Below are 17,499 nucleotides of genomic sequence, written 5' to 3'. Positions count from 1 at the left end.
AAGTGCGAGGTGTGCAAAGGACTGACTGCCTGCGCAAGATCTACCACCCTGACCCCAAGAATCCAGCAGCCGGCACCCGACTCGCGTTGCCCTAACTGCGGAGAACGTCATCACGCATGGAGTCCGCATTGCCCCGCAAAGGTACAACACATCAGGGAACAAGAGACAGAGTTTATATAGGGGCGGAAGTCAGGTGGGACGCGCTGCCAGTTACACTGAAGGAGGGGAGGTGGAGGGGGAGGGGATAACAGGTCTTACAGACTTGACCAACATCATATTCCACAATTTTGTAAACAATACCACATTCCACAATGCTGTTTATCTTGTACACTTACTGTATGATTTCATACATAGTTCACATAATTTATTATTGCAGCGATACTGACCACGAGATCAGAAGCATCCTTATTAGTTTTATTATTATCACATATCTTGGCAGCAATGGAAGATTTTGTTACGTACTAAAGTTCAACATTCCCTTTCCCACTACATGTAAAAAAACATGTGTGCGGCTCGCCGATCTCGTTATTATAACTAATTAAACTGGATGCTATGATGTTCTGTACAGAGCATTAGAAAGACATGTGTAGAACAAGATTTGTGACAATGTTTCGCTCCTGACAAAGCTCTACAGAAAGGGAAACCTTGTCTCAGTCTCTTGCTGCCCTTTACCCTTTCACCATCCACTGCCCCGCTGTTATCCGTAACCTATTACTCATCCATCTCCCTTTTGCCACCTGATGCCCTCGCTTCCTTCCTGCCCTGCAGCGCTGTATAGTCCTTGTGGCTTAGCGCTTCTTTTTGATTATAATAATAATAATGAGAGAAAACTAACAGTAAAACACAACGTTGTTCCGAGTGCTTCAAGGAGCTTAGGTAGTCCTTACTTTAAATTATACTGAGTAACCCGCAGGTACATCGTCCCCATGGCCCAGTCTCTAAAAAAGGACGCGTACTTGAAAAAAAAAAAAAAAGAATATGCCCTTTCCAAGACATCTCATTTCCTTGCGAAATTTCAAGTCTGAACTGAAAAAAAATGTTTTGCATATGAACTAGCGTTCCACTGCTGGTGAGTGTATAGAGTAACCTTAATTAACACTTCTCCAGCGGAAACGTAGCACACTGCTGGTGAGAGTGTACAAAGTAAGCTGAACACCTCCAGCGGAGATAAGACAAAGAGACACTGGACAGTCTCAAGGTCACACAAACAAGTCATTTAATAAAGCTTGACAAGTCTGCCTACACTGTCATAATTATGTATATTTATCACACTGGTATTCAACTTAAAATATAAGAACAATTGCGGTAAATTTATACATTCTCAAGGTGCCACATTAACTTCATTCTCATAATAACAAAAAGTGTGAAGACTGAAGTGTACACAATGTGAACTTCCTGATACACGTGAGGACTACCAAGACTGTTAACTCTGAGGGGGCGGGGGACTTGTGAATACTGTTCACGGGTAAGGAAGCAGCATTACAATAGAAAGGAAGCAGATGTTGGTACGGGGGTGGGAAGAACCAGAGTTACATGGGGAGGAATAACAGGGGGAGGAGTAACAGGGAGGTACAGGGGGAGGAGTAACAGGGAGGTACAGGGGGAGGAGTAGTAAGTACAGGGGAGGAGTAATAAGGAAGTACAGGGGTAGGAGAGCCAGAGAGGAACAGGGGGAGGAGAGCCAGAGAGGAACAGGGGGAGGAGAGGCAGAGAGGAACAGGGGGAGGAGAGCCAGAGAGGAACAGGGGGAGGAGAGGCAGAGAGGAACAGGGGGAGGAGAGGCAGAGGAACAGGGGGAGGAGAGGCAGAGAGGAACAGGGGGAGGAGGGACAGAGAGGAACAGGGAGAAAAGAGAGAGAGAAGAACACTGGGAGGAGAGTCACGGAGGTACAAGGGGAGGAGAGCCAGAGAAGAACAAGGGGAGGAGTGACAGGGAGGCACAAAGGGATGGAGAACCAAGGTGATACAGGGAATGAGGGTGGCACAGGGAAGGGAGAGCCAGGGAAAAACCAAGGTGATACTGGGGGAGGAGTACCAGGGCGGTACCTGGTGAGGGGAGCCAGGGTGGTTAAGGGTGAGGGGAGCCAGAGTGGTACAGGAATGGTATAGTAAAAGGGAGGAGTTATAAAGTGGAGTATAAAATATAAGCAAGGTATTCCTGAACAGTTTGATTGTGTCATTAAGTGTGGTTGTGAAGTTCTCTAGTTTAGACATACCTTATGCAGCTCCTGGTGCGTGAATGGCCGAGGCAGGGGCGAGTGGACGGCAGGCATCTGCCTGTGCCACGCTTATACACGTCCACACCCATGACACCACGCCCACCACCCTGATTCACCTTAGGTAAAATGTTATGAACATACTCTAGCGAACAGCATTCATGGCAATTTTCATTTGGTAATCCAGATTGCGCCGCCAAGTACACACGTACTCAAGGTCAGTGAATGATTGGCTGACAAGATGCTCACTGCCAGATAATTAACCTATAAACATTATCAAAACTGGATCTACACTATATACCCACACTGGTTATATTCTTCACCTATCCATAAATACCCACACAAAACAAATGGCAGTACACTATCCATACTGAAGTACACTAATGGATTTTCCAGATTCCATTATCAATGATGTTAATATTGTTAATACTGCTCACTCAGATATCCACACCTGCCAAAATCGGCGAATTACCCTACATGTTCTCTCATTTTACACGTCACACTGTCAGGTTACACGAAAGTTATAACTTGGTGTGCGGAAGGAAGGGCTGTACATACAAGGAAGCTCAACCTGGTAATGTCTGTCTTCTTTGAGGCACTACCAGCCTTGCTTCTGGCACTACTAGGGCAGCTTATAACACTACAAACCAGCACCACACGTACAAAGCACACTATAGATCACATTATTCAATGCACTTTTCAAACGCGAAAAAAGCTGCCGAGCCGTCAGTGAACAGTGCTGTGCGGATGAACAGGTGGCGGGAGAGGTGGATGGAAACGGTGGGGCAGAGGAGAGCGTGTGGTGGTGCCACTCTCATCGTCACACTGTTACTGGTGTGGTCTGCTGCTGCTGCTCAGTGTTGGGGGCAGGCGTCCCGCCAGGCCAACTATTTGTACCACCTTAATTAATCACTGCTCTGCTCTTTCTGTCAGTCTGTCTGTACTACCCCCCCTCCCTCCCTCCCTCCCTCCCTCTCCACACACACACACACACACACACACACACACACACACACACACACACACACACACACACACACACACACACACACACACACAACAATCTTCAACACATCTAGCGAAATAGGGCGACTACCTGAGGTATGGGAGACAGCAAATGTAGTCCCGATTTTTAAAAGCGGAGACAGACACGAAGCACTCAACTACAGACCAGTGTCACTAACATGTATAGTATGCAGTCATGGAGAACATTATCAGAAGAGTGATGGAGCACCTAGAAAGGAATGAGCTTATCAACGACAACCAGCACGGTTTCAGGGACGGGAAGGCCTGTGTCACAGACCAACTGGAGTTCTATGACAGGGTGACAGCAGTAAGACAAGAGAGAGAGGGGGGGGGGGTAGACTGCGCTTTCTTGGACTGTAAGGCTTTTGAAACAGTTCCACATAAGAGATTAGTGCATAAGCTGAAAGATCAGGCAGGTATAACAGGGAAGGCACTGCAATGGATCAGGGAATACCTATCGGGAAGACATAAGCGAGTCATGGTACGTGGCGAGGTGTCAGAGTGGGCGCCTGTGACGAGCGGGGTCCCAAAGGGGTCAGTCCTAGGACTGGTGCTGTTTCTCGTGTATGTGAACAACATGATGGAAGGAATAGACTCTTAAGTGTTCCTGTTTGCAGATGGTGTGACGTTCAGAAAAATTCAGTCTGACGAGGACCAGGCGAAACTACAAAGGGATCTGGACAGGTGGCAGGCCTGGTCCGGAAACTGGCTCCTGGAGTTCAACCCCACCAAGTGCAAAGTCATGAAGATTGAGGAAGGGAAAAGAAGACCGCAGACGGATTACAGTCGAGGGGGCCAGAGACTACAAATCTCACTCAAGGAAAAGGATCTTGGGGTGAGTATAACGCCGAGCACATCTATTGAGGCGCACATCAACCAAATAACTGCTGCAGCATATGGGCGCCTGGCAAACCTAAGATTAGCATTCCAACACCTCAATAAGGAATCGTTCAGGATCCTGTACACTGTGTATGTCAGGCCTATATTGGAGTATGCAGCACCAGTTTGGAACCCACACCTAGCCAAGCATGTAAGGAAATTAGAGAAAGTGCAAAGGTTTGCAACAAGACTAGTCCTGGAGCTAAGGAGTATGTCCTACGAGGAGAGGTTAAGGGAAATCGACCTGACGACACTGGAGGACAGGAGAGATAGAGGGATATGATAACGACATATAAAATACTGAGAGGAATTGACAAGGTGGACAGAGACAGGATGTTCCAGAGATGGGACACAGCAACAAGGGGTCACAATTGGAAGTTGAAGACTCAGATGAATCACAGGGATGTTAGGAAGTATTTCTTCAGTCACAGAGTTGTCAGGAAGTGGAATAGTCTGGGAAGTGATGTAGTGGAGGCAGGACCCATACATAACTTTAGGAAGAGGGAGCAGGAAGAGTATGATAAAGCTCATGGGTGAGCAGGAAGAGTGACCTAGTAGCGACCAGTGAAGAGGCGGGGCCAGGAGCTGGGACTGAATCGACCCGCTGCAACCACAACAGATAGCCAGGATCTGAGTACTGATTGCATCAGAAACCTCAGAGATGAATAAAATTTTTAACAAGACAATCTTGGATGGTGTGAGCGATGGATCCAATCAATATTTACATTCCACTGTTTAGCTCATTGGTCTCGGTTAGACAAACGGTGGCCGCCTCCAGGATCCTGCGTTTAGTTCTGCTCAGCCCTCCTGAGCTCTTGCTGCGCTGCTCCCCAGACCTTGCGAGTGTGTGGCCTGCTATAAAAGACACATTGTTGGCATCATCCACCTTGCACCCATAATTATGTTCTTGAAGGCAAGTCCGAAGTCCCTGTCTCCCAAGAGTTTACCTTGCTGCATCTCCCACACGGGATACTGCCTATCCCCTGCAGTAGTGGTGTTTTTAGGTCTGTGTGATGTGATCTCCTTTAAAGTTTCAGTAGTAACAACAGTTACGTCCATTATGACAGTATGGAAAAAGGGGTGAGGAGAACGAGACGACGATTGATGCAGGGACATGGAGTAATGTGAACTAGCTGTCTCTTCGTTTGGCACGAGTTGAAGGTGAGTAGAGGAATCTTGAAGGCGGCAAGAGCATCCACGATGTATGTCTACTTGCCTGCTAAGAATTCATCATGAAGTGCGAGAGAACAAAGGAAAACACATGAGACGACGCCACGCTTGATCTTAAGGTCGTGGTGAGATAAGAAATCAATCAGATCATCGTTACCGGTGGGCTTCCGATAAAGCACCAACAGACTGGCTAATCATACTATTACCTGAAACACCTGGTCGCAAGTGAGGGCCGCAGGAGTGGCAAATCCATGGAGGGTAGTCGTAGGTAAACTCTTTGAAGAATGGAACAATTAATTTGGTCGTTAATATGCAAGTCTGGTCTTTGAGTGAGACGCAGAGGCGATGATCTCCGAACGATGCACAAGTAACCTACAGGTAAAGAAGACGAGTGTGTTAAAATAATGTGCGGTAAGGGTGATTAATGTAATTACCGTTGAAGAGATGAAAGGTGAAACTCAAAGCGGTGAACATCCCACCTGCTGCTATCTGGAGCATGTAAGTGCACGGTATCAACATCCTAATAAGCAGCATCTATCTTGTGACTCATCAAGTGAGCTCACCACTAGACGCAACACTCATCCACCGCTATCAAAGAATTACCAGAGCAGGAGGAGAGAGGCAAAGGTTGGGTGAAAGGTGAGGGAGGTGGAGTGGGGATGAAAGGTGAGGGAGGAAGAGTGGGGGGTGCAAGTTTATTGAGGCACAGGTACACATAAGTACAATTATCATATAGCGTAAATTACCTAGGATAACCCCCCTAAAAATTAGTCAAAGTGACTTATTTCCACTGGGGTCCTTAAATGGTGTGGGAGGTGGGACTGAAGGATGAGGGAGGTGGAGGAGGAGGAGGAGAGACGTGGGAGAGAGAGATGGAAGAGAGTGGCGTGACTTGCATTACTTGGTACAACAAATATTAAACATTTTCTAATACACCATCAGCAGTAACCCAATAAGGCAAGGTGACCCAAAGAAGAAAACTCATTCACCATTACTTTCTCTCTTGTCATAACGACCAGGAGAGCAGCAGCACTCCCAGCACGATTCTCAAAAGCTCAGGCGCCATATTTACCACTTTCAAAACTCAGCACATCCTAACTGACTTCCATGAATCCCTTCATGTATATTACGACGCTCGTACTTATGTGAATCAAATCTTAGAATCAACTCTCTAGTCATTACTATGAAACACTCGCATGCATGTAGGCGATTTTGGAAGTCACCGCCCTTGTGGCCCGGTCCCAGACCAGACCTGGTTGCTGACCTGATCGATCATGCTATTGATGCCGGCAGCCCAACGTATGCGCCACAGCCCGGCTGATCAGCGATTGCTTTGAGGAATTTGTCGTGTTCCCATTGAAGACAGCCAGGAGTTTGTTAGTAATCTCCCTTACAAATGAAGGGAGAGTGAGTCGTGGTCCCTTTAAACTTAAGTTCACACTCGGTGTATTCATCGTTCCCCTGCTTTTCGCAGGAGATAGCCTGCACCGTCTGCTAAGCCTATTTTTTTCATATGCAGCGATTGGTATAGGTTTAGTTCCCACCTCTCAATACCTCCTGAATTCTCGCCCACCTTTCAACCCTTGGATGCCCCTTGCACAACCTTCCATCATATGCATACCACTACTACTACCACTACTACTACCTCCACCTCTTCCTGCCTATATATAGCCGTCCTGCTCCTCCTCTGTTAGTGTGACTTTGTCAATGGTCCAAGTCGGACCGAAACGTCGTCGTAAGCTTCTGTCTTTTATGTGCGGGTTATTTGTGTATATGCATACATATGTATACTATATACCTTATGAAACAATCATGAGCTAATAATCTTGTATTACCAGTCTACACACATTGTATTTTATATCACCACATCGTATGTTAATTTTATAGCGTATTCTTTGCACAGTATTCAAACCATGTCACTGGTCTCGGGCACAACATTTTCACTGCCTTCAACCTAAATATTTAACTAAGCTCCTCGGCTCTCCTATGTGCAAGTTGTGTATAGTCTTATAACACTAGACAGACATTCTTTGGTATAACAAGAGCTGTGTGAGGTGGCATAGTGAAGAGTGAGGTAGAAGCTGCTAGTGAGGCGAGGCTTGAGACAGAAGTAGAAAGAATATGCGAGGTGTGAGGAAGAAGAAATCAGTGAGGTGTGAGGTAACATGAATCAGTGAGGTGTGAGGTAACAGAGCTCAGTGAGGTGTGAGGTAACAGGAATCAGTGAGGTGTGAGGTAACAGGAATCAGTGAGGTGTGAGGTAGAAGGAAATTCACATAGTGCCTGATGGCTCTGACTATACGGAATGTTAGGTTCCAGAATCTGTGGGATGGGAAAGGTAGTTGCTGGAGGAGGAGTAACAGCAGCAGCAGCAACAGCAGCAGCAGCAGCAGCAGCAGCAGCAGCAGCAGCAGCAGCAGCAGCAGCAGCAACAACTCAGATAGAGAAGCCAAGACAGGGTAGCAAGAGGGAGGGAGGGAGGGAGGGAGGGGTTCCTCACTAGGCCTACACAACTACGTACATCCTTCAGACATGTTCACCTCCGCATCTTAGCTCTCACTCTCAGCTGAGTACTCAGCCCACGTTCAGCTCCACACACCAAACTCATCACTTGTCCATCAGTTCCACACCTTGCACTCATTGAAATAAGCGACACGTTTCACATCCTTTCAAGATACAACGCCCAAAACAGAGCATATAAAATTGTACCCTGAGAAAATAATGGAAGGATACTGAACACCCAAAAGAAATCTAGAGGTACTGGTTATTAAAGCTGTACGCCGAAATTCTTAACTAGGCAGGAAGTATGACAGTATATGTAAAATACCTAAAGTAAAGGCAGGAGTGCAAAAAGTATAGTCACTAAGAGATAACTAAGAATTAAGGCTCCAAGACTTTCTAATATATAATTTGTCAAAAACTCGTAACTGTGTTTAAGGAACCCTGACAAATTCGTCCAATTCATTCAGAAGTTCGGTCGAGCTCTGTATGCAGCCACTATCAACAACCTGATTCACCAGTTCATCAACCAAAAGAAAACACAATAAGTGTCCAGGGCCCAAGACTGTTCAACAGCCTCCCACCAGCAATAAGGAGCATTACGGGAAGACCCTTGGTTGTCTTCAAGAGGGAGCTGGACAGATACCTAAAGACGGTGCCGGATCAGCCGGGCTGTGGTTCGTACGCTGGATTGCGTGCGGCCAGCAGTAACAGTCTCGTTGATCAGGCCCTGATCCACCGGGAGGCCTGGCCGCGGGGGCGTTGATGCCCGGAATGCCCTGCAGGTAGACTCCAGGTAGAAGCCTGATCTAAGATCGGGCAGTAAGGTGGGAGAGGGCGATGATCCCAGTATCCTACATCAACTAAGCATACAACAATAATACAAACGTAAATCTCTCGTATCACGGGCAACCCAACCTAACAGTAAAAATAATACAAAAATAGTTCTATTTGGCCGCCGTATTTAAAACAATACTACACCGAAATTTTATTTACAAACTCGGTGCCAAATAATGCACAGATATATAATACAAGAGCAACAGTTTTATCATCACTGACCACCAGGACAATTCTATTACAGTGTTAATACAGTGTCAAGTCTGACCACCGTTTACTGCTCGAGTACACCAGGTCTGCCAACTGGAACACCGGATGTTCCTACCTGCCCAGTTTACAAGCGCGGACGTGCGACTGAGAATTTTTAAGTGGAATACCTTCTCTAACAAGCGCTGTGGTGATGCAACATATGTTAGCTATATACTAAATGAACGTCAGGTATATCTTCCTCCTACCATAGTCCTGTAGCCAATATATGATACAGCACCTGATATATAAATGAGAATAGTTAGAACAATCTGTTCGTATTATCACAAAAACTAGTGTAGCAAAAATGATCGAGTCAACTGCACATTGCAATCTCCAGCAATGTACAAATTACAAAGAAAATGTCATTTTTTTTTTAAATTCTATTACACTGGTGTCTTTGATCGTGATTTTATTTTTGATCCGAGTGGTGTCTGCTCTCATTCCGGGAATAAACATACCGCCATAATGACAATGCACAGTATCAGCCTAAATAGCCGAGAAGATGAAAAGACGGGAAGGAAGCATGGCCATATTGATCATAAAGCACATCTTGAACGATAATCACAGGAGGCCTTGAAGTGTTGTGACCGTCTTAGAGAATCCACCAGCAAGCAACACAAGACACACATGAATATACGACACCAAGAACAAGTACATCATAACAGCATTCACAGCAAGGTTCATCCTAGGCTACTTCAATTAGGTGTAATAGATAACCCCCCCCCCCATCCCACTCCACTAGGGCTGAACATATGGAGGACAAAGCTCTTGGATTCGTCAATGAGGGACTTCTTGAACCAATGAAAAATAAATTCTTAAGACTGAGTAATGGACATGGCAGCATGGGCTGCCAGGTTGTTTTTATTAAAGATTATGAAGATACATGAAACTTTTATTACAGAAAATCAGCACATTGTTTTATTAAGAGTAATGCAAATTTGGACAATGGTTTTGTGGGTATACATACAGTACAGTATGTACATTTAACCAAGAATAACCCAGTAAAGTAAAAAAAAAATATATATGAATTTTTCCCACTAAAGGAAGACAGACAATATCAAAAGCCGATAACTGGAAATAGCAATGGCAGCTAGGCTTCCCTGCCACCAGTGTATTTCCAGTGGTGGAACATGTAGCTTGTATGCCAACCTTGTTAAGGAGTGCCGTAAGAAGATGAACATGAGCAATGACAAGGAACAGAGCTACCAGATACACTCTTAATTTCATGACACATTATTTATAAGAAAACAGTTCACTTAACAACTAAGGGAAGGGCCATGTCAGCGAGCAAAAAGTCCAGGACACGGTGTAAGGTGTAAACGTCTGCAAACAGGGACACTTCTGAGTATTTCTCGTCATGTCATTTACATGTGCCAGGAACAGCACCGGTCCTAGGACTGACCCCTGTGGAACCCCGCTCGTCACAGGCGCCCACATCGACACCTCATCACGTACCATGACTTGCTGCTGCCTTCCCGTCAGGCATTCTCTGATCCAATGCAGCGCCTTCCCTGTTACACCTGCCTGGCCCTCCAGCTTTTTGCACTAGTCCCTTGTGTGGAACTGTGTCTAAAGCCTTCTTACAGTCCAAGAAAATGCAATCTACCCACCCCTCTCTCTCGCCTTACTGCCATCACCTTGCCACAAAACTCTAGCAGGATTGTGATACAGGAGTTCCCGTCTCTGAATCTTTGCTGGTTGTCGTTATTATTAAGCTCATTCCTTATTTGGTGGTCCACCACTCTTCTGATAATCTTCTCCATGACTTTGCATACATGTCAGTGACACTGGTCTGTAGTTTAATGATGCATGTCTGTCCACTTTCTTAAAAACTGGGACTACAGTTGCTGTCTTCCATACCTCAGGTAACCGCCCTGTTTCGATAGATGTGTTGATTGTTGTTAGTTGGTACACAGAGCACCTCTGCTCCCTCTCTCAGGACCCAAGGAGAGATGTTATCCGGCCCCATCGCCTTTGAGATATCTAGTTCGCTTAGTAACCTGTTCACCTCCTCAGTTGTATGTATTGTGTCTAGCACTTGTTGGTGTATCCCACTTCTCCGTCTTCCTGGAGTCCTTCCTGTGTGCACTGTGAATACTTTGAATCTCATGTTGAGCTCCTCACAAACTTCAAGGTTGCTTCTTGTAAACTCCCCTTCTTCATTCCTCAGCTTGATTACCTGGTCTTTGACGGTTTTCTTCCTGATGTGAGTGTACAACAGCTTCGGGTCAGACTTGGCTTTCGCTGATACGTCATTTTTGTATTGTCGTTGGGTCTCCCTCCTTACCTGTGCATAATTCATTTCTTGCTCTTCGACTACTCTCCTTGTTCTCCTAGGTCCTTTGCCTGCTATATTTCTTCCGTTCTCTAGCGAACTTGGTTTTAGCGCCCCTACACTTTTGGGTGAACCAAGGGTTCGTCCTGACCTTCTCATTATGTCTGCTGCCCTTGGGTACAAACCTCTCTTCTGCTTCCTTGCACATTGTCACATATTCCATCTCATTTACTGTTTTACCTGCCAGTTCTCTCTCCCACTGGACTTCGTGGAGGTAATTCCTCTTGTAGTTTGGCTTTATTCTTTCTGCCTCCCTCTCCACTTGTAACTCTATGTATTCGAAGCTTACAACCGTGTGATCACTAGCTCCGAGGGGCCTTTCATATGTGATGTCCTCAATATCTGCATTGCTCAAGGTGAACACTAGGTCCAGTAGTGCTGGTTCATCTTCTACCCTCTCTCTGGTAGCATCCCTAACGTGTTGATGCACGAGGTTTTCCAGTACCACCCTCCACGTTTCTGAGCCCCCAAGTGGCTCCAGGTTTTCCCAGTTGATTTCTTTGTGATTGAAGTCACCCACAACCAATAGCTCTGCCCTTCCCACATGGGCCCTTCTGGCCACTTCAGCCAGTTTATCTACCATCTCTCTGTTACTCTCATCATATTCTTGTCTTGGCCTCCTGCTATTCTGTGGTGGGTTATAAATGACAGCAATCACCATGGGACCTCCAGTCTGTAGTGTTCCTATTATGTAGTCCCTTTCTTCTCCTCTGTCCCCTCTCTCCAGCTCTTTAAAATCCCATTGGTTTTCGATGAGCACTGCCACTCCTCCACCTCCCCTGTTCCCTATCTTTCGTCAAAATCTGATATCCAGTTGGAAAAATGGCATTTATTTTTCCTGAGAGCTTGGTTTCTGTGAGGGCTATGATATCTGGTGATGCCTCTGATTCTTTCGTGCCACTCCTCCCACTTAATCGTTATTCCACCTGCATTGCTGTACCATACCTTCAGTTTCCTCTCCAACACTGTATCCTGGGGGGTTTGTGGGGTTTGGGGGAGTGGGGAACCAGGCAGGGTGCTATGGAATTTTACTGCATAGTGTGGGGTGGGGGCTGTGAGTGTGGATTGTATTTCACATTGGGATAGTATGCTTGGCTGTGGGGTTCTGAGGGTGGTTCTGTAGGTGTGCTTGTTGCTCCGCCCGGCTCTGGTTGTCCCCTGCTGACTCTAAGCTTCTCTTTCTAGCCACTTTCGTTTCCATATCCTCTCCCTCAGCTGATGTCATTCTGTTCTCGTTCTGTTGCAGTCTTGGCTTCCGCAGCTTCAGCTCACGACTCCCATTTTTTCTCTGCCTCCAGCCTCTTCTCCATTTCCACGGAAAGCTCGCCTAGTTTGCTTTCCCACTCTTGTTCCATCCTTTTACATTGCTCTTTCATCCATTCTTCCTTTCCAGGCCCATCTTCCTCTGATCCCCTGAGTCTTCGCCTTTCCCTCTGAGGCCCCATTTTTTTTTATTTTTAATGTGCTAGGTTACGTAGTGTGTGCTGTTTAAGTGTACTCACCTAGTTTTGTGTGTTTTGTGTGTATGTGTGTGTACTCACCTAGTTGAGGTTGCAGGGGTCGAGTCCTAGTGTGTGTGTGTGTGTGTGTGTGTGTGTGTGTGTGTGTGTGTGTGTGTGTGTACTCACCTATTTGTACTCACCTATTTGTGGTTGCAGGGGTCGAGTCTTAGCTCCTGGCCCCGCCTCTTCACCGGTTGCTACTGGGCCCTCTCTCTCCCCGCTCCATGAGCTTTATCAAACCTCGTCTTAAAACTGTGTATGGTTCCTGCCTCCACTACGTCATTTTCTAGGCTATTCCACTGCCTTACAACTCTATGACTGAAGAAATACTTCCTAATATCTCTCTGACTCATTTGTGTCTTCAACTTCCAATTGTGGCCTCTTGTTTCTGTGTCCCCTCCCTGGAACATCCTGTCTTTGTCCACCTTGTCTATTCCACGCAGTATTTTATATGTCGTTATCATGTCTCCCCTGACCCTCCTGTCCTCCAGTGTCGTCAGGCCGATTTCCCTTAATCTTTCTTCATAGGACATTCCCCTTAGCTCTGGAACTAACCTTGTGGCAAACCTTTGTACTTTCTCTAGTTTCTTGACGTGCTTTATCAAGTGCGGGTTCCAAACAGGTGCTGCATACTCCAGTATGGGCCTGACATACACGGTGTACAGTGTCTTGAACGATTCCTTACTAAGGTATCGGAATGCTGTTCTCAGGTTTGCCAGGCGCCCATATGCTGCAGCAGTTATCTGATTGATGTGTGCTTCCGGAGACATGCTCGGTGTTATACTCACCCCAAGATCTTTCTCCTTGAGTGAGGTTTGCAGTCTTTGGCCACCTAGCCTATACTCTGTCTGTGGTCTTCTGTGCCCTTCCCCTATCTTCATGACTTTGCATTTGGCAGGATTAAATTCGAGAAGCCATTTGCTGGACCAGGTGTCCAGTCTGTCCAGGTCTCTTTGAAGTCCTGCCTGGTCCTCATCAGATTTAATTCTCCTCATTAACTTCACATCATCTGCAAACAGGGACACTTCTGAGTCTAACCCTTCCATCATGTCGTTCACATATACCAAAAATAGCACTGGTCCTAGGACCGACCCCTGTGGGACCCCGCTCGTCACAGGTGCCCACTGTGATACATCATTACGTACCATGACTCGTTGTTGCCTCCCTGTCAGGTATTCTCTGATCCATTGCAGTGCCCTTCCTGTTATATGCGCCTGATGCTCTAGCTTCTGCACTAATCTCTTGTGAGGAACTGTGTCAAAGGCCTTCTTGCAGTCCAAGAAGATGCAATCAACCCACCCCTCTCTCTCGTGTCTTACTTCTGTTATTTTATCATAAAACTCCAGAAGGTTTGTGACACAGGATTTGCCTTCCGTGAATCCGTGCTGGTTGGCATTTATACTCTTGTTCCGTTCCAGGTGCTCCACCACTCTCCTCCTGATAATCTTCTCCATAATTTTGCATACTATACACGTCAATGACACAGGTCTATAGTTTAGTGCCTCTTTTCTGTCTCCTTTTTTAAAAATGGGAACTACATTTGCCGTCTTCCATACCTCAGGTAGTTGCCCAGTTTCCAGGGACGTGTTGAAGATTGTGGTAAGTGGCACGCACAACATATCTGCTCCCTCTCTAAGGACCCACGGGGAGATGTTGTCCGGTCCCATTGCCTTTGAGGTATCGATGTCCCTTAGCAGTTTCTTCACCTCCTCCTCATCTGTATGTATGTCGTCCAACACTTGTTGGTGTATTCCTTGCTGGTGTCCCCATCTGGTCTGTCCCCCCAGAGTCCTTCCTGTCTCTACTGTAAATACTTCCTTAAATCTCGTGTTGAGCTCCTCACATACCTCTTGATCGTTTCTTGTGAGTTCTCCACCTTCTTTCCTCAGCCTTATCACCTGGTCCTTGACTGTTGTCTTCCTCCTAATGTGGCTATACAGCAGTTTCGGGTCAGATTTGACTTTCGATGCTATGTCGTTTTCATACTGTCGCTGGGCCTCCCTCCTTATCTGTGCATACTCGTTTCTGGCTCTTCTACTAATCTCCTTGTTTTCCTGGGTCCTATGCCTCCTGTACCTTTTCCATTCTCTGTTGCACTTAGTTTTTGCCTCCCTACACCTTCGGGTAAACCAAGGACTCGTTTTGGTCTTCCTATTATTTCTGTTTCCCTTGGGAACAAAACTTTCCTCTGCCTCCTTGCACTTTGTTGCCACATATTCCATCATCTCGTTTACTGATTTTCCTACCATTTCTCTGTCCCACTGAACCTCCTGCAGGAAGTTTCTCATACCTGTGTAGTCCCCCCTTTTATAGTTTGGCCTGTCCCCTTCAGTTCCTGTTACCTTCTCCACTTGTAACTCTACTATATAATCAAAACTCAGAACCACGTGATCGCTAGCTCCAAGGGGCCTCTCGTAAGTGATGTCCTCAATGTCTGAACTGCTCAGGGTGAACACAAGATCCAGTCTTGCTGGCTCATCCTCCCCTCTCTCTCTGGTTGTGTCCCTGACATGTTGATGCATGAGGTTTTCAAGTACCACATCCATCATCTTGGCTCTCCATGTTTCGGGACCCCCATGTGGCTCCAGGTTTTCCCAGTCGATCTCCCTGTGGTTGAAATCGCCCATTACCAGTAACTTTGCTCTGCTCGAGTGAGCTCTTCTTGCCACCTCAGCCAGTGTGTCCACCATCACCCTGTTGTTTTCTTCGTACTCCTCTCTTGGCCTCCTGCAGTTCTGTGGTGGGTTATACATCACTCCAATGACTACTTTATGTTCTCCGGACTGAATTGTACCTACAATGTAGTCTCTTTCTCCAATCGTGTCCATGCCTTCCATTTCCTCAAATACCCATCGGTGTTTTATGAGTGTGTGTGTGTGTATGTGTGTCATGACTTACCTGAGGTTGATACATTACGTTACATACTATCACACTACAGTGAACATCACTTACCTGAGGTTGATACATCACGTTCCATACTATCACACTACAGTGAACATCACTTACCTGAGGTTGATACATCACGTTCCATACTATCACACTACAGTGAACATCACTTACCTGAGGTTGATACATCACGTTCCATACTATCACACTACAGTGAACATCACTTACCTGAGGTTGATACATCACGTTCCATACTATCACACTACAGTGAACATCACTTACCTGAGGTTGATACATCACGTTCCATACTATCACACTACAATAAACATCACTTAGCTGAGGTTATATCTGAGCTGCACAACAGTCAAGTGTGTGAGAAGAACGTGGAATGCAGTCATATCTGCTCTCTACAACAGTCATGTGTATGTGTGTAGAACATACAATATATACTTTCATATGTGACTGACGCTGATTAAGTGGCTGAAGACGAGCAACTTTGTCACCAACTGCTCCCTCCTACCTGAAAACGGGAAAAAAATAACGTTATATCACTGTCCTGGATAGTGATAATGTATTCTTGTGGATACGGAGTTATTAGGTAAGAAACATTACTACTTTGCCTGACCTGCAAAGTCTTGCGAATCCTGAAGTATCTTAAATCAACAGGAAAGCAGTGCCAACAAAAAAAGAATAAGGTAGCTAAGGTTACCTTCATTATTATTCCCTTGTAACACATACATAAACACACACACACACACACACACACACACACACACACACACACACACACACACACACACACACACACACAACCTACACCTACGGGGCCAGGAGCTCGGACTCGACCCCCGCAACCTCAACTAGGTGAGTACACACACATACACACACACATGCACGTATATACAACAGGCCTAGTGTCTAATCGACATGTGCCTAGGACAAAATGGTAACTAACACACTTCAAACTAGGAGACTACACCGTTATAAGACAATTCCTGAACGAAGTGCAGTAGGTAGGAAAGATAATGAATGAAATAAAGGAGCATGTAGTTAGGAAGTGCCAGGAGGTATAAGAAACATTCAAACTCAGGAGCAAAAGCAGCAATGGTAAGAAGAGTAAAACCCCTAATTCACCCAGAAGTGCAGAAAGAGACCGACTAAAGTACAGGAGCATGGAAAAAAGTAGAAAACAGCAAAGGATAGAGGAAAACAGTGAATCAAGAAGAAAAGCTAGGAAGGAATACATGCGGGTAAGAAGAGAGATTGAGCGACAATTTGAGAATGACAAGTATGGAAAGTCGAATCTGAATCGAAGTTAATATGCAGTCACATTAAAAGAAAGACAACATTTAAGGCCAAGTAATAAAGCTGGACGAGGAAGGAGAGCTCACGAAAAATGACCAGCAAGTCTGCGAAGAGGTGAACAAAAGATTTAAGGTATTCTCGGTGGAAATTTGGACATTACCAGAGAAGTCAGAGAGAAAGCCTATATCAACATAATAAACTGAAAGTTAAGACACATGTGCAACATCTGGATATCTTTATTGTAGTAGACGTTTCGCCATCCAGTGGCTTTATCAATACAGATTCTAGGACATAATAGGAAGACAGTAGAACTATATACAAAAGATGAGGTAATCAGTCCCTCGGCCTTGGAGTTAGTGTTCACAGCATCGTGGTGGAGGAGAGTCTGGAGCAAAGGCAAGAAGACTGGCGCTTTTTATAGGCGTCAGTGAATGGGACGGGCAGCAGACGAGGGCAGTCACTGGTAGGCGGGATTCCCCAGTGGAAGTAGGTCCTTCCCAAAGAGATGGGTTAGTTGCAGCAGCCGTGAAGAAGGTCTTGTAGGTGTCTGACAAGTTGTGCAAGAAAGGTATAAAATACCGACAATATGAAAGTT

The 17,499-nt window shown here is 45.8% G+C and overlaps 1 protein-coding gene across 1 annotated transcript in view; it reads right to left on the bottom strand.

The window, feature by feature from the left end:
• Positions 1–3,032, bottom strand: part of LOC128685179 (serine/threonine-protein kinase WNK3) — a 638,681-nt gene extending 635,649 nt beyond the window's left edge. Inside the window, exon 1 of the mRNA XM_070082765.1 lies at positions 2,217–3,032. Coding sequence (XP_069938866.1) covers positions 2,217–2,308 — 92 coding nt within the window. The 5' untranslated portion in view covers positions 2,309–3,032. The remainder of the gene's footprint in view (positions 1–2,216) is intronic.
• Positions 3,033–17,499: the final 14,467 nt, after the last annotated feature.

This window comes from Cherax quadricarinatus, chromosome 8, assembly GCF_038502225.1.
Source record: "Cherax quadricarinatus isolate ZL_2023a chromosome 8, ASM3850222v1, whole genome shotgun sequence".
In the NCBI taxonomy this organism is placed as follows: domain Eukaryota; kingdom Metazoa; phylum Arthropoda; class Malacostraca; order Decapoda; family Parastacidae; genus Cherax; species Cherax quadricarinatus.
This window is presented reverse-complemented; position numbering and strand designations above follow the sequence as displayed.